The sequence below is a fragment of the Manis javanica genome, chromosome 4 (genome assembly GCF_040802235.1).
Source record: "Manis javanica isolate MJ-LG chromosome 4, MJ_LKY, whole genome shotgun sequence".
NCBI lineage: Eukaryota > Metazoa > Chordata > Mammalia > Pholidota > Manidae > Manis > Manis javanica.
Genome location: NC_133159.1, coordinates 123,434,592 through 123,456,780, shown reverse-complemented (window position 1 = coordinate 123,456,780; position 22,189 = coordinate 123,434,592). Strand labels below are relative to the sequence as shown.

Below are 22,189 nucleotides of genomic sequence, written 5' to 3'. Positions count from 1 at the left end.
CTGTTTAATTGCAGTTTGTACCCCAGTCCAATGTGGTATCCCTCATCTTCATGGGGCTTTCCTTGCTGTCTTAGCTCAGACTGCTAGAATAAAACACCATAGACTGGGTGGATTAAACAACAGACATTAATTTCTCACAGTTCTGGAGTCTGGGAAGTCCAAGACCAGGAAGCCAGCAGATTCAGTTTCTGATCTGCAGACGGCTGCCTTCTCATTGCGTGCCCACGTGGCCCCTCTGCAGTACATGCGTGTGGAGAGAGAGAGAGCACTCTCCTGTTTCTTTCTCTTCTTATAGTGGCACTAATCCCATCACAAGGGTCCCACCCTCATGACCTCATCTAAACCTGATCACCAGACAAAGCCCCGCCCCAAGTACCACCACACTGGGGGCTAGGGCTTCAACACATGAATTTTGGAGAGACACGGACACTCCTGCCATAACACTTACCTTGGTGGCTCAGGCCCAGGCTCCTAGCATGTTGTGACTTGGCACAGAGCTAGCAGAAGAGAGCGTGGAGAGGAATGGGCCCACTTCCTACAAGGTCCAGCCCAGCAGAGTCACGTGCCACTTCCTCTCCTGTGGGCCTGTCACACAGTCACACCTGGACATGAAGGGCCCTGGAAACGTGGACCTGGTGGGACAGCTACTTCACACCTCACTATGGGGGAAGACATGGTTTTTGCTAAACAGTGAGCCTTCTTAGTTCCAAGAAGAATAGCCGTCTTTGAGAGATATTGAGGAGGTAGAAATTATAGGCCTCCATGATTGATTGGGGGTGACTGGGAGACAGACAGAAAGGAAGACCATTGGCTGACATTAGGCTTCCATTCACCAGACTGAACAGTACAGTGACCACCCCCACCCACACACACAAATTCTCTTTTTCTAATCAGCTCACACCTAGTTATACAGACTTATATTCTTTCCTTATGTGAAATCATTTCAGGGAATGTCCAAATGCTACCTAGGCTGCCTTATGCAGATAATTATATTAGTAATAAGTAATATACAGGGCTTAATATATAAAAGTCTTACATAACCCCATTGGCAGTTGTGAAGATGGGGGTACAGAGAACTGAAGTAAGTCGTTCAGGGTCAAAGACTTGGCAAGGCCCAGGTGGGCTAACAGCCCAGATGAGACATCTCTAGTCCATGCTGTCAACCAAAGCATGATGCTATATGTCTGGTAAGTGCAGGTCACCTTAACCTTGACAACTGCAGAGATAGGAAACTGGGAGAAAGAGGACTGAGAACCTAAGTGTCTCCTTCCATTAGTGGTGCCAGTTTTATAGAATCAGTCCTTTCCTACCAGCCTCTTCCACTCACCCCTGCCTCAGCCCTTAGACCTGGTGGGGCAGCCTCACAGGTCACAGAGAAAGATGGGTGCCCTGTGTGAAACCCACTCTTTCTCCTGTCCACCGTCCAGATGCCCAGTCTGAGGAAAGTCCTGCTGCCTCAGGGACGGAAGGGCAAGAAGTCTGTGCCACTGTGTTCCCACTGATCTTATTCCCCCACCCTTTTCTCCTTCCTTAAGGACTTAGAGAATGCTTCAAGGTGGAGGACCAATAAATTACTCTGATTTGAACTTATTTAAGATAGTCTTTGTTCTGAGTATATCAGTTCTGGATCTCATCCAATAATCTCATCCAATTAGAGAAAGAAAATGGCTCTCCTCATACTTGTCACCTGTCTAAGTAGGAATTATATTTGCCTGCAAGTAGCAGACCCAAAACAATGGTGACTTAAATAAAGTTTTGGGCTTTATCTACTGTAAGAGATTGGCTATATAGTCCAGTAGCTCCCTGGATGTCATCAGCATTGCAGGAATCTTTTGGCTTTCTGCTCTGCTCTTCTGGGCAAAGGCTTACATTCTCAAGGTTAGTTCAAGGTCCCGAAGTGGCAGCTGCAGCTCCAGCCATCAGGTCTGCATTCTAAGAAGGAAGGGAGAAGGGAAAGGAGCTTCTGGCAGATGAAGAGCTTATTTTGCCCCCACCTAGTGATTTCCATATACATCTCACTGGTCAACTTTTGTCATAACGGAGGCTGGGGAATATTGTATTTTAGCTGGCTGTATTGCTGCCTCCAATATCATAGAGATTGTATTACCAAGGAAGATGGGGAAAACGATGTTGGATAGGCAAGTAGTTGTTCATGACATTTTTCTCAGAACACCAGATTTCTGACTTGGGAAATTTGCTGAATGGTGGTGAATGGATGTATCATTCATTCCCTGAGACAGTGGATAAAGGAGGAGGATGAATTCCCTTTAGGGGCAGGTTGAGTTTAAGCTGCTGGAGGTATTAAGGTAAAGGTGTTTGTGCAAGGCAGAATAATGGCTCCCAAAAGAAGTCTATGTCCTAATCCCTGACACTTGTAAATAGGTTACCTTATATGGCAAATGGGAATCTGCAAATGTGATTAGGTTAAGGAGTGAATTGGACCCCCCCAAATTCATGTTGCAATGCTAACCCTTAGTGCCGTAGAAGGTGACTGTATTTGGAGACAGGGTTTTTAAAGAGGTAATTGAGTTAAAATGAAGTTGTTGGCCCTTATTCCAGTTATGACCAGCATCCTAATGAGAAGAGGAAATTAGGACACAGACACACGGAGGAAAGACCAGGGGAAGACAGTGAGAAGTGACCACCTGCGTGCAGAGTAGAGAGGCCTCAGGAGAGCCCAGCCCTGAGGGCCACTTGATCTGCTGGTCTCTAGAGCTGTGAGAAAACAAATTTCCGTGGGTTAAGCCGCCCAGTCTGTGACACTGTTGCGGCAGCCCTGGCAGACTCACACAGGACGTGGGAAGACTACCTTGGATGATCCCCATTATGATCACAGGGGTCCTTATAAGTGGAAGGGAGTTGCAGAATCAGAGGAGATGAGGCAACAGAAGTCGGGGTCAGAACAATGTGACTGCTGGCTCTGGAGAGGGGGGAAGGGCCGCGAGCTAAGGGGTGAGCCGCCTCTAGAAGCTGCTGGAGGAACTGTGGGAGCGAGGAACAAATCTTCCCCCAAGGCCCCCAGAAGGTCTGCAGCACTACCGACACCTTGATTTCAGCATGATCCATTTTGATCTTCAGACTTCCAGAATGGTAAGAATGAATTTGGTTGTCTTAAGCTACTAAATTTATGATTTGTTTTGCAGAGGCAGCAATAGGAAGCTACCACATCGTTCAATATGCATTTAGACGTATGGGGCTGGATTTGGGGAGTCACCAGCACGTGGAGAATAACTGGAGCCACTGCTAATGAAGAAATAGTTCCCAGTGGTGCCAGAATTAGGAGAGATGAGGTCTAGGGAAGAAGCCTCAGAGAGACTGACAGACCAGGAAGCGCAAACTAATACTGCTGATGCTTTGATGGCCGGGACTCAGGACAGAAGTGACCTGTGGAGGAGGTGGTTAGAAGTGACCCCTTGAGCATATTCTTCAAAAAGCACTATCTTTACCACATCTTTGAAGGCATGACAGAAAAGTGTCAGAGGAAACAGGGAAAATCAAGACCGTGAAATGGAGTCACGACCGTCAGCACAGGAGAGTGGCTTTTTACATACAAGCCTCCCTAGCAACCACCAGGCCACTCCCAGTCCCCTCCTGTCCCTGTCCTCTGGTTCCAGGCCCCTCCTTCCCACCCCCCATGTGAAAACCTAGCAAAGCACTATTACAGGTGGCCGCAGGGTCGACTGGGTCCAGGCGGATCGGGGACCACTCTGTCCGCTCACAGCACCTCCTGCTTCCCTCTGTCCCTGTCACACCACACCACAGTCTATGAGTCCTCCACTCCTTGCTCTAGGGACCAACCTGATGCTTCCCAAGGTTGCAGTGCAAGCCTGCAGCACCTTATCCCAGTTCTGCTGTCTGGTGTGTGGCCGGTGCTTGGGGGATAGAAATGCCCGGCTAGTGGCTACTCCCAAGGGACAGATCCAGAGACTGTGTCTGAGAAGGGGATCAGAGAAAGGGGGGGCCCAGGGGCCTGGCAAATGAGTTAGGCAGCTGCTACCATAGAGAACCACGCTTCCCTCTCTTCTGGGTCTCCTTGCCAGGCACCCCACAGGAAAATGACCGTTTGTGCCCAAATTTCTTTCTTGTGGGAAGATGAGCCCAACTCGGTCTACAGAATTATCAGGAAGACTGTTGGCATCTGCTCCTCCTCACCTTTGCAGTCACCTGGGTGGTCTTGCCAGAGGGCCCTGCTGGACAGTGGGAGAGTCTCCATTCAGGGGCAACCCTTGTTGAGCCTTCTTTCTTCTCGGAGAAGGAGCCCTAGAGTGGGAGATGGCCTGGGACCCCTCCTTCCTGCACCTGTGGTCCATGGGAGAGGAAAGCACAGAAGCCCCCCTCCCCACCAGAGACCTGAGGGAGACGACTGCTCTGTGCCAGGGCCTGGCTCGGCTGGCATAGCTCCTGGTGCTGTGTGCATCTGCACAGATGGAAACCTCAGACAGGAACTGGCCACTCCCTTGGGTGTGGCCCACAAGCTCAGGGCTCCAGGGGTGGGTAGGACTTGGATGTGTAACCACTGGGCCAGCAGTGTCCAGCAGTGTCCAAGGCCCACCAGTGACTTCTCTCCAGGCTTGATGAGGCAGGGAGGGTCTTCTGAGAAAGTGGGGGACACACCCACAGCACCCCTTGTGCTCAGCAGCTCGGCTCCCTGGGGGAGTGACACAGGCTCTTGACAGCTCCTTTGGTTCTGAGCACTCCGTGGGCGGTGGTCTTGAGCCTCTGGGTTGGGGGAGGGTATGAAGCTGGGCTGTGATGTCATGTGAAGATGGAATAGCTGGTGACAGCTGGCTCCACCTCCTGCTGCTCGGCAGAAGAGCCTGGCCTGTGGGACAAAGGACAGATGTGCTAAGGCCACCTTGCTCCGAGAGTGTCACCTAGTGCTGGAGGATGGAGACCGCCCATTTCTGCCTCTGACCCCTCACTGTGTGGACGCCCCTAGCATGCCGCCTGGCTCAGGAGGCTCAGAGTGCGGGGAGAACTGTCCTGGCTGGCAGTTCATTTTGTCCTCTCCCTCTGGCTCCTGGCCACTTTCCTGGTTGGTGATCTGAGCCCCTGCTTGGTTTTCTCTCCTGCCTCTCTACGGACCCTCACACCACTCCTGCTTTTCCTGCCTTGCGGCCCAGAGCCCACCACGGCTACCCTGGTGGCTTCTGTTGGAGGCCTTTGGAGAGCTGAATGGGGTGGCGGTGATGGTGCAGGCTCTGGAGCTAGACGTCTGATTTTAATCCTAGCTTGGCATCCCTGTGGTTCACTTATCTCGTGTAGAATGAGGATGGTGACAACAGTAGTACCTCAGAATAGGGTTTTGAAAAGGATGAAGTGAGTTAATGCATAAGGGGCTTAGATCAGTGCCCAGCCAGCAGGGAGCACCTAAGAAGTGTTCGTTATTTCAGCCTGCACCCTTCCTCTGCTCTTCGGACACCACTCCAGAATGTCCTCTCTGGCCGCCCCTGGTCCTCTCTCCTCCTGCCCGCTTCTCATGGGCCTCCCCCACCGTGCAAAGCCCAGAGCTCCCCACTGGTGTTGCCCAGAAGCTTCACCAGGTTCCCGCTCAGGTGGCTCCATTTCCCACATTCACTGTTGGGCATGGCTGGGGCTCCGGGTTTTAGTGTTCCAGAGCCCTCTGGCCTCCGAGGGCTGGAGACAGTGACAGAGGGATGGGCGTGGGACAGGACAGGATGGGCATCAGGACTGGGCAATGCTGCAGGAATTGAAGGAGAAACAAAATACTGTCTGCTTGTCCAGGCCCAGAACCATCCTCTTTTGTTTTCCTTTAAGGACGGAGCAAGCAGAAAGTCAAGGACCTGGCGAGTGGGGAGTCAAGGAGAACAGGGCCAGAATCTAAGACCGAAGAGAAGCAGAAGAGAAGAGGCTGGACCAGGAGAAAGGAAGAGGGGCTCAGAAGGCAGAAGGAGCTAAGCTGCTAACTTCCTGCGCTTGCTTGCCTGAGTTCCTGGGGACATTACCCAGCTCACCGACCCCAGCACACTGATCATTCCAGAAAGTTCTTTTTCCATATCTCTTTTTTGGTCTCAATATGGACCTGTGAGGATGGAGACAGGAGCTTCTGCTCTGTCTGCCCCATCAGCATCTGAATGGAGGGCCATCAGCTCCTATGAGGCACCAGAGGAAATATGCATGAAACCCCCACTGTCCCCTTTCTCTCAGACAGTATGGGCATGTGGTGATGGGGTGGGAGTGCATTTTAGAGGGAAGAATCAGTGCACACAGCCTTGCAGTCCCTGGTGGAACAGAATGAAGACACAGCAGACACTGTTAAATAGAATACAATTCAACATTACATCTACTCCTTTAGGACACGGATGAAATTGAACTCTCCCAAAGAGAATAGCTGTGGGTGGGGTAATGCAATCCAGTTAGCCAGACACGGGAATGCTGGTCCTGTTCTCCGATCCACGGGCATGAAAGGAGTCAGGGCGGTGATGCTTTTTCCCAGAAATGTCATGCTGACCTGGGCTGCATTCTCAGACTAGGTGTATTCACACCTCAGGCTTCCATGCAGTGTTGGCTTTTGGGCAAATCTCCTCAGCATCTGCTGGCATATTCCTGGGTCCACACTCCTATGGGACATCCCAGTGGAGATAAATGATGCTTGGGGATCTTTCCTCACAGCCCCTTCCTCATTTTTCTTGCTGAGAAACTAGCTGGGGGAGAGGGCTTGTGGGCAAGTACTGCAGGAGACTGTGAGGCAAGCACGGACCCTGGACACTGGAGTCATGATGAAGTCCCCAGACTTCATTCCACCAAGACGTACAAGGTAGTAGCAGCCACAGGGCCCTTCTCCTAGCTGGGCCCATGGACTACAGGCTTTGGGCAGATGAAATCAGACAGAGGACATGTGGATTCCCAGCGAAGTAGCTGGGAGTCCATCCCATTTGCTCCATGTAAGAAAGCATCGAGGAATGTGAGTGATTTATAGGGCCCATATTGAACCTGCATTCATGTCAGCGAAGGGACATGATCTGCAATCCCTGCCACTTGAGACACTAGAGCTACAATTAGTGACATGGCACTTGCAACACTTCCCACATTGGTCCTGACCACCTGTGTGCAGGGGACAGGTGGGCTAAGGGCCCACCACACTGTCTCAGTGAGAGACATGCCATTCAGGGGGAAGCTCAAAGGCCACAAGCTCTCAGAATTTAAGCTCCATTGGTGGGTGAGGCATACGTCCTCATGTCACAGTACCTGCTTCCATGGAACACCCTATGACACAGAGGGAACAAGGTGAGGTTGTGACTCTGCATATGGAGCCACCACGAAGGATGGGGATACCTGGATGCCTGGTAGACAGGTTGCCATGGTAACTGGGGAGGTGGTCCAGGAGGCTGAGGAGTGCTGGGCATCAGCTCAAGCCAATGGTGATTCTAGTGCAGGATGCCCTCCCTGCACATCTTGTCATCAGATGCTTTCCTCTGGCCTGGCCTAGGGCAGCTGGCCAGCTTTCTCACAGGGACCCCTCCTCTGTCACCTAAGGGCCTCTAGTTGCTACATGGAGCCCCAGGTTTGGAGAGTACTTACCTCCTGGGTGGTCTTTGCTCAGTGGGTTCTCTGGAAACTCCCTTCCAGTCTCTGCCTGAGACCCTAGGAGGCCCTCGGTGTACCCCCCTGGAGAAGCTGCACTGAGGCACTTGGGGAAGCAGGCCAAGAGAGGGGCTGGAACGGCACATTCGGGAGGCGAAGGAGGTGACTGTGCAGTTGCCTCCCTGATTTTACTGTGTGCCCCCTGCTCCCTGCCCCCGAGCCTTTGCAGAAGCTGTTCCCCCTACCCAAAATGCTTTTCCTTTCACCTCTGTGCTAGCTCTTATCTTTCCTTCTGTTCTCAGTTTGGATGACACAGGCTCCAGTAATCTCTGTCCTCTCCCAAATCTGGGTGGGCTGTGCCCTTCATGTTCCCACACTGCTTCCCCATTTCCCCCATCAAGTACTCAGCACAGGGTATCAAATGCCTGTTGGCCTGGCTGTCTCTCACTTTGGAAAGAAAAAGAGAGCAGGGACCTTGTCTGTTGTGCTCCTGACCCAGAGCCTGGCCAGAGCAGGGCACTCAATACACATTTGCTTGTACAGTGGGTGGGGGCAGGGAGAGTAGAAGTTGGATTTTCTAAAGCAAATTATATCTCTTGAAACCTACAGACCATTCAAATGTGGAATGTGATTTACTTGATTTTGATTCCTGACAGAGGCGAAGGAGAGAACAAGCTGACAGAATCCTCTGCAGGTTTCCATCATGCTGTTTTAGAATTGGGTGTGGAGGCAGGGGTAGGGGGAAAGCTCAGAGGTGAGAATAGTCGAGGAGAGGGGTTAGAAGGTCAAGGGTAAACTGTTACATCCCTCAGCCCCACTGGCTCTGGTGTAAATACAATATAATTGGGAATTAAACTTCCTCAGCTGGCCGAGGAACATTTCTGGGAGGAATGTGCCTGCTTGGGAAGTATGTCTCCCAGGCTGGCTGCCCTTCACTGTTCACTCTTTGGAATGTTTGATGCTGTGACTCAACTGGTCTCTTGAAATGCAATCCAGTATTGGGGCCCAAGAAGGGTGCTGGGGCTGGCAAACCCAATGGGTCAGAGCTCAGCCTCCCCTCTCTTCTGCAAAGGACTCCTGCTGGACAGTTTGGATTCCAGAAGGATCAAAATGTGGATTCCAGGCACTCAGACATGTGAACATGAGGTTCTCCTGGGGGCACAGCCCACCCCCAGGCATTTCCCAGTGTGCATAGCTCTTGCAGAGAGTCAGATGAGTGACACCTAGCCATGGGAGTGGGGAATGAGGGCCATGAAAGGGATGGCTGCAGCCAGAATCCGAGGGAAGCGTCAGTAATAACAGGAGACTACATGAGATACAATGTTCCCCAGCTCCTGGGGTGGGGCCCTGAGCTCACTCTCTCCCACAGGGCCAGGAAGAGGGTTTGCCTGGATCACTCTGATGGCCAACCCCACCACCAAGGAGATGGTCATCACATCTCTTTCTGGTCGAGGTGCAGGGTAATGGGGAGAACAGGATGAGGCTGCCATCAGCGATTCAGGAAGAAGGACTTGAGACTCTGGAAGAAAATTGACTTCTGTCTCTGCTTCTGTTTCTTTTTGATGATGGGCACCCACACCAGCCCACACACGAGCGTCATGAGTCCCAGGGACAAAAAGGCAGGCCCTGTCATCTTCAGGACCTTCAGGAGCTTGTCATCCAGGCTCTGGATGTAGGTGAAGCAGGTGATGACCACACCGAAGAGGAGGATGGCGCCACCCACAGACATGACGATGATGGGCTTGCGGTAGATCTCCCAGTTACTCCTGGGAGCAGCGGTCCAGACGGACTCGCTTCTGGAGCTGATGCACAGGGAGCTGGCTGTCTGGCTGGGCAGAAGGTCCTTGGACTCTGGGGACTTCTCGTCGACCTCCAGGGCATTGGGAAGAGCCGCCGTCGCCATGGCTGCTTGGGACTGGGCACCAGGTGTCCACAATGGTGAGCAGCAAAGACGAAGCCAAAGGAATCCTCCTCATACGCCTTTCCTGTTCTCAGCATCCATCTCCAACCTGGCTCTCAGTGGAGGGCAATACAGGGATTTTGTGCTGAAGCCAAAAGGAACATCAGATGAGATCCACATAAATAAGATACCACTTAAGTTGGCGTTTTTGTTTTTTCTTATGAGAAATACATATTATAATGTTGGAATCAATTGCTTTTAGTATTTAAAATAGGGAATATAGGTGTCCTTAAAAACAAACAAAAGCTAAATTTACAGAATGACATCTTATTTTCAGGCTTAACCCCATTCTCACTGTGTGATCTTGAGTGAGTTACTTAATGTCTCTGTAGTTCAGCTTTCTTTTCTATAAAATGGGGATAACAGTACTGCTCAAAGGGGATAACCCTTTTCAAAAGGGTTAAATGAGTTACGACAGGTATTGCATTGAAACAGAATCTAGCATATTGCAAGCCCTCCATAAATGGTATCATTTGCCTATTATTGATAACTTTATACTTTCATGTTGCCGATTAGTGATAATTTATCACAGTGTAAGGAAATGCCAGGGTTGAATTTGAGCCCGGTCAGCTCTTGCTCCTAAAATGCCAGGCTGCATCTGGGCTGGAGGAGATCTTTCAGCGCAGCCCGGGGTTTGACGTGCTTTGTCAGCATAGGGCAGGGAAGCTGCAGGTCATTGCTGCCTGCGTTCCTCTGCGGAGCCCGGCAGTCCAGGGGTCACTTTCCTAAAGCGCATGCACTTTCTCAAGCCTTTTCTCTTTTTCCCTCCTTTGATTAACTGACTTTTGCCCTTTGCTTCCACGCCCTCCCCTCCTCCAGGTGTCCCAGGTTCTGACTCTGATCTCTTCTGTTTCAAATCGGGCCCCCTCAGGCCCTGCTCTAATCAGCATTTACTGACATCTGTCCTTGTGGGGGCAGTGGGGCAGATTTCCTTCCACAGCAGGAAGTGTGTTGGGGGAGGTGGTCTATTCATCCCAGTCATCTGGGTTCCCCCTCCCCACCCCAACTAGGGTCGGAGTCCGACCAAAGTATGGAGGGGGCGGGTGCATTTTTGGAAACTCCCAGGTGACAGATAGCTTGGGATAAAGGAGATGGTGTTTGAATTGGTGGGTCCCAAGCCCCAGCACTCTGGGACCTGCCCGCTCTTCTTTACCAAGGCGCTACTACACATAGGAGGGTCCTTTGGGGAATGGTCTCTCCTTCAACACGTCCTACAATGTTAATTTCAAGCCTAATCCCCGTCAAGCCTAATCCCTCGACGTCTTGCAACAGCTCAGGCCTGAACCACCGGATCAGTGCTTGCACCCACTCCAAAGTATAATGTCCCCATTTTGCAGAAGGAGCAGTTACAGGTCTCTGCCCTTTGGCAGGGAGGAAAATAGGGATTGTAAATTGTCATGCCTTCAGGATGTAGACGTTCACATTCATACGGACTCATCTGGAAAGAGAACATTTAGATCTCTGCTTCCAAAGACTTTTGAAAACTATGAAGGCTGTGCTTTTGTAAGTATAGGCACACAGGTGTTGGCTTCTCTTTCCATCCTGTGGTGTATTTGCATGAGTGAAGGAGTCTTGTTGAAGTGGCCTTTTCCTCTGTGGGCTTGGGGGAAGGAGGGCATTGTAAAGCATTTTATGGAATCCTAGCTGGGAAGTTGGTGTTGGTTGTTGCAGCCCGATTTCTGATGTGGATGTTTTGATAGGGCAGCCGTTTCCACCACTTTGCAGTGTAGACCCAGGGCAGAAGTGTGTGCCGCCTTCAGATGCTGGAGATGGTGTGACAGGGAAGGACCGGCTCCCCTGGGGTGTGAGGTGGCCACTGTGTTGTGAACAGGGAGTGTGGGACTAGAGGCAGGAACCACCACCAGGGGCAATGGATTTCTGGCCTCTAGGATCGGGGGACTAACCGGGCCTTGTTAGAAGCACCTAACACTTGCCCTTTGGTCCTGCAAGCAGGTCATGTATTTATTCCCATTTTACAATAGCAGAGACCGAGGCCCAGTGAGATGCATGGCGAAAGCCTTCCCCAATTTTGTGTGGTAGTGTTGGGATTCAGGCCAAGGTCTTGCCATGCAACCTCCTTGTGCTAGTCCACACTGGTCTGGATGAGTCTCCAGGGTTCTTCATCAGCTAGGACAGTGTGGAGCTTTTTGCTTTGGGGCTTCCTGCAGTAAAGCAACCTCTCACTGAATCTGGAATGATGCAGCTAGGTAGTTGTATATGAGTCACTAGACCACAGAGAAATAAGAACACTGCTGGAAATTTTTCGTAATGTTACATTCATTTACTTTAAAGGACTATTTTTACTCTACAATTGTGTCCTTCCCTTTTATTTTGGCAGTCTTCTATCTATCTATCATCTGTCCAAATGGTAATGGCCCATGAAATCCCAAACAATGGGGAGCTTTAATTTAGTTGACTTACTTGGGAAGAGGGGTGGGTCCCTGGGATAGTGATGGGAAGGCCTGGCTTCATTCTCAAGGCAGTGCCCTAAGAGACCAGGTTCTCCTCCCTCGAGCAAAGGTCAACACTGTTCCCTCTCCCCTTGCCTCCCGCCCTCCTTTAACCAGGTGGTCGGGGGGGGGGGGGGGGGGGGGGGGGGGGGGGGGGGGGGGGGGCAGGAGCAGCCATAAATAGATGGGGGGGCAGGCAGGGTCCAGCCTTGGGATGAACACTGTGCAGGTGATGAGTATAGTCGCTCCTGTGGGTCTCCACACTTCAAGTGTCTGCATGTGACGGGAAGACCCAGGGCTTTGGCATCAGAGGGACCACTGTCTGAACCCACTCTGCCTCCTACAAGCTGTGGGGCCTTGGACAGGCTACCTAAGCCCCCAACTACTAGCCCCATATGTAAAATAAGGACCATGGGATATCTGCCCTGGGCTGTAGTGACTACCAAATCTCACAGAACACTACTACACTGAGGGGCACAGGGCAGCCGATCAAGAAAGGGCCGTGAGACTTACAATGACTTTTTCTCAGTCCCTGTGTTCTCCTCTGTAAAGTGAGAAACTGGGCTATGGGACTTCACCAACTAATTTAGGTAGGTCCGAACGTGGTGCATCAAACTTGAATTCTGAGAATACAGGTATCCTGAAAATCACCAATCCAGGGGGCAGTGTGAGTTTTATAACATTTTATTAAAATCCTTCAAAATTCTATTTTTTCCCCTAGAAAACTAGGGTTTCCTGACAGCAGGGGTATTGACATTTGGGGCCCAATAATTCTTCATTATAGGGGCTGGCATGTACACTGCAGAATATTTAGTAATATCCGGGCCTCTACCCTCTAGATGCCAGTAGCAGCCCCCTCCACCCCCATTCAGTCAGGATAACCAAAAAAGTCTCTAGACATTGCCAAGTGTCCCCAGCGGGCAGTCAGTCCTGTGTAGGACCGCTGCTGCGGCCCGCCCTCCGCCCTTCCCCTCCTTCCCCCCTCCCTCCTCCCCCTCCCCCTCCCTCTTCCTTCCCCTCCCCCTCCCCTCCTCCCCTCCCTCCCCCCTCCTCTCTTCTTCCTCCTACCCTGCAAACTGCTTCAGCATGGGCAGGGTTTACTCATCCTCCCCTCAGCACACGCCTGGCACTCAGCAGGTGCCCCAAGACTGGGCCATTGCTGCAGCTCCCTGAGGGGCCGGGGAGTACCCAGGGAGCTGGGCCCTTGAGCAGAACCCCACTTTCAGGTTTGGGCTCAGTTCCAGGGGGTTCAGTTTGTGTGCCTCAGAGCTCCCTCACCCCTGCAGTGGAGTGACTTGTCCCCGCAAAGCCCAGAACGTGACGTACTTGGCATAAGAGTCTTTGCTGAGGTAATTAAGGCTCTCTGGACGTCAGCACCATAGACTAGTCTAATGATTAGTGTCCTCATCAGAGAAAGGAGAGGAAGATGGACACTCCGAAGGGAAGGCCTCCTGGAGACTGAGAAAGAGGCTGAAGCCAGGCCTCTCCCAGCCAAGAGGCTAGGGTTGCCAGCAGCCGCCAGGCATGGAACCGATTGTCCCTCAGAGCCTCCAGAAGGAACCAACTCTCAGACACCTTGATTTGGGACTTCTGTGTTCCAACCATGAGAGGGTAAACTGTTGGTTTCAGGGACTAAGGTAATTTGCTACAGCAGCCCTAAAAAGCAAACACACTCACCTTCGCTTAATGTTCCCGATAACCCAGAGGTGGACAAAGGCAGAGGCCCTCAGGGTTCGGACCAGTGTGGGAGACAGCAGAAGGTCAGAGGGGGGCCTCCTGGACGAACCACAGATTTGACCATTGGCTCAGCCCTCAGGGCAGCAATTTGAGGAGGGGGGTGGGTCTCTCTTGGAGGCCACAGCTGGAGTGCCAGGAGGCAGATTTAGAGGGTGGAAGCTTATTGTAGCACATGACTAGGGACAGGCAGGCCACAGGCCAGCTGAGGGAACCACGGTCTGGGACTACACAGCAATGACCAGGAAAGAATGACCCTAGTGTGAACATGCATGAGTCCCCAAACAGGACACCAAGAGCAGCCAGACACACTTCTATTTCCATAAAATTCCATTTACATAAAATTCAAAAACATTCAAGACAATCTATGCTACTAGAGATTAGGGTAGTGCTTACCTTTGGTGGGGGCAGTGACTAGAAGGGGCGCAGAATGGAGACTTTCAGGGTGTAATGTTCTGATTCTTCCTCTGGCCACTGGGGTTTCTGCTGGAGCTGTATGCTTAGGCTATGCCCACTTTCTGGGTGTATGTTAAACACCAAGAAAATGTTTAAACAAAGATAATTAAAAGATACAGCTAAATGCAATATGTTCCTTTCCTTGGAGTCTGCTTAGAGCCAAGTATTCAAACACATTGGGGATAACTGTAGGGAGGTTGAATTTGGGTCGGATGACACTAAAGATTTAAGATTCGAATCTGTAAGATAATGATATTGTGGATACAAAAGGGAACGTCTCTATAGATACGAGACAATGTACAGGGAAGAAGTGTGATGCCATGATTCCCATGAAATTATCAGACTCCACATCAAATATAACAAAATGCTAAAAGTTATTAGATCTAGGTGATGGATGTTCATTATATTACTATCCCTACTTTTATGTATGTTTGACAATGTTTATAATAAATAAGAAATTGAATATACAGGTGGGCAATGGCCAGACCAGGTATAAAAATAGAACTCTGACCCACAATCTGTAGCAACCAGCTCAAGAAACCATCCTATTATCCACAGTAACCAGCCCAGGAAGCCCCCCTATAATCCGTAAATCAGACTTTTAGGAAGTTAGACCACTATCTCTAACAACCAGCCCAGCAAGTCAGATAACTGAGGATAATTGATTCTTCAAAGTCACCAAAGCAATTCAGTGGGAAAAGGACAGTCATTTCAACAAATGGTGCTGGAACAGCTGGCTCTTCATATGGAGAAGAATGAAACTTGATCCCACCTCACACTATCAACAAAAAATTAATTTGAGATGGATAATGGACATAACCTGAACATCAAAGCTAAAGCTGTAAAGCTTTTAGGAGAAAATATACATGAACATTTTTGTGACCTGGAGGCAGGCAAAATTTCTTAGACAGGACAGAGAAGACAATAATCAAGGAAGAAAAGAAAATCAATAAATTAGACTCCATTATAACTTAAAACTCCTGCTCATTAAAAGCCCCAGAGAAGAAAATAGAGAAGCAAGCTAAGTACTGGGAGGAAACTTTTGCAAAACATGTATCTGCTAAAGGGTTTGTATTGGAATATACAAAGAACTGCTATATCTGATTAATAAAAACAAAAACAGCCCAAATTCAAAAATGGGCAAAAGATTTAAACAGACCACTACAAAGGAAGAAAAGCAAATGAACAAGAATGTTGGTAAATTGTGGAACAACTACAGCTGTGGAACTGTGAAACGGCACAACCACTTTGGAAAAAGGTTTGGTAGTTTCTTATTCAGTTACATGCTTACCCTTTGAGCCAGCAATTCCACACCTAAGGATTTGTCCAAGAGAAATGAAAACATATGTCCATGAAAGACTTGTTTAAGGATATTCAGAACAGCCCAAATCAGAAAGCAATCCAAATGTCCATGAACAGAAGAAAAGATAAACATATCACTGTACATTCACACAGTGGAATACTACTAAGCCATAAAATGAAACACACTTCTGATACATACACAGCACACATGAGTCTCATAGACATGCTAGTGAAAGAAGTCAGATATAAAAGACTACATATATAGTATGTTACCATTTATGTGACTTTCTAGAACCTTCTAAGAACTAACCTAAGTGATGAAACTTAAAACAGTGGTTGGGGGGGTGGGAAGAAACTAACGTATTTTCTGGGGTGGATGTAAATGTTCTATCCTATGGTATTGGTGTGGGTCACATTGGGGATCTACTGTCCATAAGATACACTAAGATTTGGGCACTCCCATGTGTGTAAATTATACTACACACACACAAAAATAACTGTAAAGACCTTAATAATAATTGAGTGGGTCAGGGCGGGGAGCAGGTGGAAGTATAGCTACCCCAAGAATGACAGAATGTTGATAATAGTTGAAGCCATGTAATGAAACATGGGGGTCTAGAATAGAGGTGTGGGCAGGAAACATGTTATCCTGGAAAACAGGAGTTGTGGGCAGGGATGAGGTGACCCCAGAATAGGGTGGAGATGTGAAAGGGAGATCTGTGTGGTAAGGGAATCACCTGGTTCTGATGGGAGAGACTATATAACTGGTTCTGGGGAAGGGGAGATTCTGAAAAGAGGGGAAGGTGTTATTTGGGGAAAATGGGAGCTGGGGACAGGAGGTGGAGATGGGGATGGAGATGGAGGTGGGGGGGGGGGGGGGAGGGAAGGGGGGAGGGAGGGGGGGGGGGGATGGAGGTGGGGATGGGGATGGGAATGGAGGTGGGGGTGGAGATAGAGATGGGGGTGGAGGTGGGGGTGGGGATGGAGAAGGAGATGGAGATGAAGATGGAGGTGGGGAAATAGGGAGAGAAAAGAAGAGAGAAAACAAGAATTTTACCTTTTCCACCTTGTCTCTGGAAAGATACCATCTATTGAAGGAAAACACAGGCTTTCAGGGGGCCAAGAGGCCCTGGACAGAGCAAGGACTGATTGGCTGAATGTGCTTGTCTGGAGGGGAGGGACATGAGCTCAGTCTTGTTAGAGCTGGCCTGCTTATCTACCATGTGTTTGTAATTGTCCACTTACTGGGAGACCCTGCCCACATGCATCTTTTCAGCCTTTGGCTTCTGACCTTGTATTTCCCAGGTTGGTAAACAATGCTTAGCTAACAGTATGCACCAGCGATGGGACAAACACTTCTGAAGCAACTCTCATATGCCAGCCTCTGTGGGACATGGAGTTACAGAAACGACTAAGACTGGCTGCCTCTCCGCAAAGCAGTCTGAGACATGGACACCTCCTCGCTCAGGGGTGTCTCTGACAGATGAAGCAGAGATGTCTCAAATGAGAGTGTGGAAAACTGGCAGGAAAAATTTGGCATTTCCTCATGCACTTGTAGATTCATCCCCCAGCAGATGTTTTGGTGGTACATGTGGATTATGCAAGCTGCTGACTGTCCACGATAATAAGGACCAAACACTTTTCCCTCCAGGAGATTCCCGAGTGTCAATGGACCAGTTCACGGGAACGGCAGGTGCACATGAAACAAGTGAATTACTCCCATACAGGTGACCAGGTACACGTCTGCACTTTCAGGACTGGAAGCTTGTCACTGCCGCCCAGACTCCTTGCGGGGCAGGAGGTCAGATTTCCTCAACTTCCTCTGCTTTCCAGCAGGCAGCTCAGGGCTTGGCTGAGGCAAGGGGCTCAGGGAACACTTGGTACATGACTCAGTGGATAGTGGGGCTGTGGGGGGAGAAGAACTTGGCGGGTTGTTCGTGAAGCAGAGCTTACCCTGTGGATCTGCTTGCTTTCCAGTTTCTGCCTGGGGCTATGGTGGGTTAGAACCTGACCAGCATAGCACTGCAATATCGAGTTCACCGTTCTGTCCTCTCCCACTCAGTTGTCAACATTCTGCTTCTTTATCAGAGCCAGGGTGGTAGGATGGGGCTGGCTAACGAGGGGGCCACAGAGGCAGCCGTGAGGGGCAAGGCACCACGGGCTGATGGTTCCCCACCCCAGCCCCGCCTTGGCCTCCAAGGGGCTGATGCCTTGCCAAGCCTGGGTGCCTTCTGCTGCCTGACGTTCCTGAAGTCCCCGGATACCCTGGGCCGCATCTCATAAGGCAAAGCAGCAGTGTGCTGGGGCTGGGGGTCGAGGAGGGGTACTTGGGTACAACAGCAACCTCCATGCATCAGACCTGGATGAGGTGTTTGGAGCCATGCTGATGAGTCACTGAGGGACAATTACTACTTCATTTTGGGGGCAAGGAAACTGAGGATCAGAGAGGTTAAGTGACTTCCCCCAAGTTACTTTGCAGGTGAGCAGTGAGCCAGGACCAGAAGGGGTTTTGGAGCCTGTCTGGCTTCTGAGCCTGGTTTCGAGTCTATTGTGATCCTCTTTGGGATGGTTCTGATTTTCTTTTTAAATTGGTGGGACAGTGTGGACAGGGCACTGAATATGGGGCTGGGCAGTGAACAGAACTGCCTTGGGTGAGGGGTTAGGCCGAGCACTGCTGGAGGGGCTGTGACTGGGAGCCTGAGCTGGGCCCGCGCAGCAGCAAGAAGTCTGTGACCGGTGGGCACACAAAGTTACACCTCTATCACCCAGTGGAGCATAGAGAGCCTGGTACCTGCCGCTTTCTTCACCTGGAGGGTCCCATCTGCCCAGCTCTTCGAGGGAGGCCCTATCATTACCATCCCTGTTTTACAGATAAGGAAACTGAGGCTCAGAGGTGCCTGGCTCCAAATCCTGGTCCTTTATGTACTGCACCGAGCTTTCTCAGCATGGAGCCCTACTTGACCCCCTTTCTTCACTGGCCTCCTTGGCATCTGACCACCCCCATCCTGCACATCTTTTCCTTTTAGCTCCCCAGCCCTCCTGGCCCTGCTCTCCTGCGAATGTGCTGAAACACGGTCAATATTAAAAGGTTGCCAGATTTAGCCAATAGAAGGACAAGATGCCCAGTTAAATTTGAATTTCAGATGAACAACGAATGCTTTTGTTGCTTAAGAATGTTCTAAATATTGCACAGGACATAATTATATCAAAAACTTGTTTTGGATATGAGAAATTTGAATTTAACTGGGTATCCTTGTAATATATCTGGCAATCCTAATAGGAGGCCCTGGGGGCTTCGGCCTGGAGTTATCTGTCTCTTTCCAAGCTTCTCTCCCACGATAGGAGCTGGGCTATTTTGGGAATTGCAAGGACCAAAAGCAGAGACAGACAGGGGCACACACTGCCTCACAGCTGGGGACCCATCAGGGGACAGGGTCCTCTGGTGAGAGAAGAGGAGAGGGCAGGTGGCTAAAGGCAAGTGGCAGAAATCATTTATTCCTGAAAAAGACCCAAGTGTGGGTTTATTTTTGGAAATTCCTGAGGGGGGAGGGCCTTGCTCTCCCCCGGGAGACCCCATCAATGCCCCGCACAGCTGTCAATCCCAGTCGCTCCAGTCCTGCAGCAAGATATTCAGTGGGTGACCCCTTCGCTCTGATAAGGTGAGTGGGGCCCAGTGCCAGAGCTGACAAAGTAGAGGCCAGACTGTTTCTGAATACTCTGCTGCTGTCACCAGGCACAGCCACACATCTGTCACCTGTTCACAGCACTTCTATGAAGGAAAGTTCCCCAAAGGTCACACCTAACCTAAACAGTGTCACTCACCGCCCTCCTCATGCCACACGGCCAACACCCAGGCCCGGCCCAGTAACGCGGTGGAAAAATAGTAGAGGTGGTAATGTCTGCCTTTACTCGGATGTGTCGTTCCATGGCATGTGTTCACCCTACATGTTTTTGTCCCTGCTTATATGTGCCTGCCTGTCCCTCTTCTGGATGAACCTGCCACTCCCAGTGTCCTGACCCTTGTTTTCCTGGTACCTGCCTGGGACACCTGCCACACCTGCAGCAGGGAGGGCTCAGCAGATGCCGAGGTCTGATCCTAGATGCCCTGGAAGACAGTCTGGGTCTGAGGCCCCACCCTTCACTCTGGGGTCTGGGGTAGCCTTGCACTTCACTGCCTGGCTTTCCGGCTCCTGCCTCTGCCCTGGTTTGGGAATGTGGTTCCTACCCGGCCCTTCCTCACTGACTGCTGAGGGTGAAGGCTCGATGCTCTCCACACAGGGCTGGAGCAGCCCACTGCCCACAGCCTCCCAGGCACATATCAGGGGTGGCCCCTCCCGCCCGGCACCATGGGAGGGCCTCCCTGGGCAGTCCCCTCCAGCCCACTGGGGGCTGGTTCACCCCTCCCAAGGCACAGTCCCCGTCTCTTCACCTTCCAGCTATATTTCAGAGACTCAACACACTCTAAAGCAAACTTAAAACCACCTCCTTCCTCCAGGGAGATGGAAGGAAGAGCAGAGAGGACAGATCCCCTCCTTACTTACTGTCCTCGATGTCCCAGGGGAGGATGGGGTCCGGGGACCATACACACCTTGCACGGGGAGGAAGCCGGCAATGAGTTTCTGTTCAAGTTCTTCATCCCAGCCAGAGAAAGCCTCCTGGGCCCCAAAGAGGAGCCTGTGTGCAGTGAATCCCAGCCACTGAGCAGGCTCAGAGGGGTGAGCTCACAGGATACAGGCTAATGGGTTAACCCTTTGTGGGCTGACGGCACACACACTTGTAACCAGGCTGTGTTTCAGCTCTGCTCAGCCACTGTTAGATGAATCTTGTGAAAAATTAATGAAGCTTCTCTGCAGGCTGTCTTCAAGTTTGGGTGGAGACTTGCATTAGGCTGGTTCTCCTGACCCAGGCTTGGACCGCTGAGCACCTGGGTGGGTGGCTGGTGGAATGGGCAATGATGACAGCGGTTGTGATGGGCTATCCAAGGGCGGACTGTTCAGACTCCCCAGCTCTGCCCAGCACAGGCCTTGCCGAAGAGATAGGGGGCTGGGTTGGCTTTGGGTGTCAGGGAGTGCGTGTGCAGATTTACTTAGCACCTCCAGTCCCAAGATGACGCGGGTGCCCTTGAAGGCTCCCAAGGTCTGTGGGTGGGCAACACATGTGACCAGACGTCAGGAACCCAGCAGAAGGTGGGATGGGTGTGCCGGTCCTCCTTACCCCAGGGGACTGGGGGCACGTGCTCCCCCTTGCTTCTCCTGTCTTGCCCGACTACATCCCTGAGGCTTTTCCTGTTATGGTAAGAGGAGAATGATGAAAACCATTGCAATGGTGGGGAAGGGGCTTCCACCTCTGTAAATGGTCATGAAATTATGCTCCCAGAGGCAGGTGTGAGGGCTGAGCTGCCCACCCTCAGGATGCCAAGGGGCACCCAGGGGCCAACAAAACTGCCCAAGAGCCCAACAGCTGGACTGGCCCCACCCTTCTCCTCAAACCTGAGAGCTCAAGAAGCCTTTGTTTCTCGCTGGGTGAGGGAGGGGCCTTGCCACGGGTAACTGGACATGGGCTGAGGGTTCTCTGTGGCCCGTAGGGGAGGCCCTCCCAGGAGAGACCCAGGGAAGCAGAAGGCAGGGGCGAAAGTGAGGTTCGCCTGCCTCTGGCATCTTGATTTCTGTTCCTGTGAAACAAACAGGAAATTTCCAGCCTGGGAAGGCTCTGAAGAGTTGGTGTGTGATAAATGGCTAGACACACAGCCAGTATGAGACGCAGCCTGTCCGCTGAGCTGCGGTGAGGAGGATCAGGCTGAGCAGCGTTTTTCTCTGGGAAAGCGGAGCATTCCGTGCTCAGTGAGTGTCCAGGGGAACCATACTTGAGGGCTTTGAGGATGTTGCTAGCTCAGCTGTGGATGCCTCTGCCTTTATACTCAAACCAAATGGCTGCGCTCATGAAGAAACCCTGGTGTGACTTAACTTCCAATGCAAATTATCAAATCACTAATTGTTTTCCTTAGTTCAGACGTCTAGTCTTCCTTGCACGCCCCCGGCTTCTGCACGGTGTGGCTGTGTGGTGTGGGAACAGCCCTCCACCAGACAAAGCCTTATCTAGCACTTCCTCCACATAAGGCACTGGTCTAAGTACTTGATATGTATAACAATTCATTTATTCCACCATATGACCCTGCAAGATAGGTAAGCGGGTGTACTGCTACCCTTATATTGGGTAGCCTCTCTGAGCCTTAATTTATGAAATACTAAAAAAGAAAAACAATATAGGAGGGAGACAAATGAAAAAGAAAAGCATTTCTTGGGGATTGTTGAACTGGCCAAATTATTTAGCCTCTCTGAGCCTTAATTTCTTCATTTATTAAGTGCCTGTGATAATTGCTGCCTCAGAGGGCCTTTGTGAGGACTGGGTAAGAAAATGCACATAGCAAGTGTGTAGTGAACACAGTGTATACATAGTGGATGTATGTAATATACACATGTTCACATATATGAGGGTATGTTCAAACTAGGGAGGATCTGGGCCAGGGGACAGCATGGGTGGCAGAAGCTGTGCTGACTGTAGGCTCCTCTGAAGCAGGACAGAGGAGGCAGCCACGAAGCCAGCCTCGTCCCTGGGCAGCGACTCCATATGTCTCGGGAGGAAGGGCTGCTGCTCTGGCTGTGGCACTGAAAGGACAGAAAGCAGGCCTGGGCTTCCTTGGAATGCTTTTTTGAATAAATCATAAAAAAAAGTTATCATGGGA

The 22,189-nt window shown here is 50.8% G+C and overlaps 1 protein-coding gene across 1 annotated transcript; it reads right to left on the bottom strand.

Annotated features, from left to right (window-relative positions):
- Nucleotides 1-3,149: 3,149 nt before the first annotated feature.
- On the bottom strand, nucleotides 3,150-20,149 carry PIRT (phosphoinositide interacting regulator of transient receptor potential channels). The gene is made up of 2 exons (XM_017653134.3): nucleotides 20,036-20,149; nucleotides 3,150-9,590 (listed from the first exon to the last, which is right to left on the bottom strand). The coding sequence occupies exon 2, from the start codon at nucleotides 9,446-9,448 to the stop codon at nucleotides 9,035-9,037; it is 414 nt and encodes a 137-aa protein (XP_017508623.1). The 5' UTR covers nucleotides 9,449-9,590; nucleotides 20,036-20,149; the 3' UTR covers nucleotides 3,150-9,034.
- Between the last annotated feature and the right edge of the window lie 2,040 nt (nucleotides 20,150-22,189).

Excerpts from the sequence above, each read along its gene's own strand:
- PIRT (XM_017653134.3), bottom strand. The coding sequence starts at position 9,448 with ATGGCGACGGCGGCTCTTCCCAATGCCCTGGAGGTCGACGAGAAGTCC.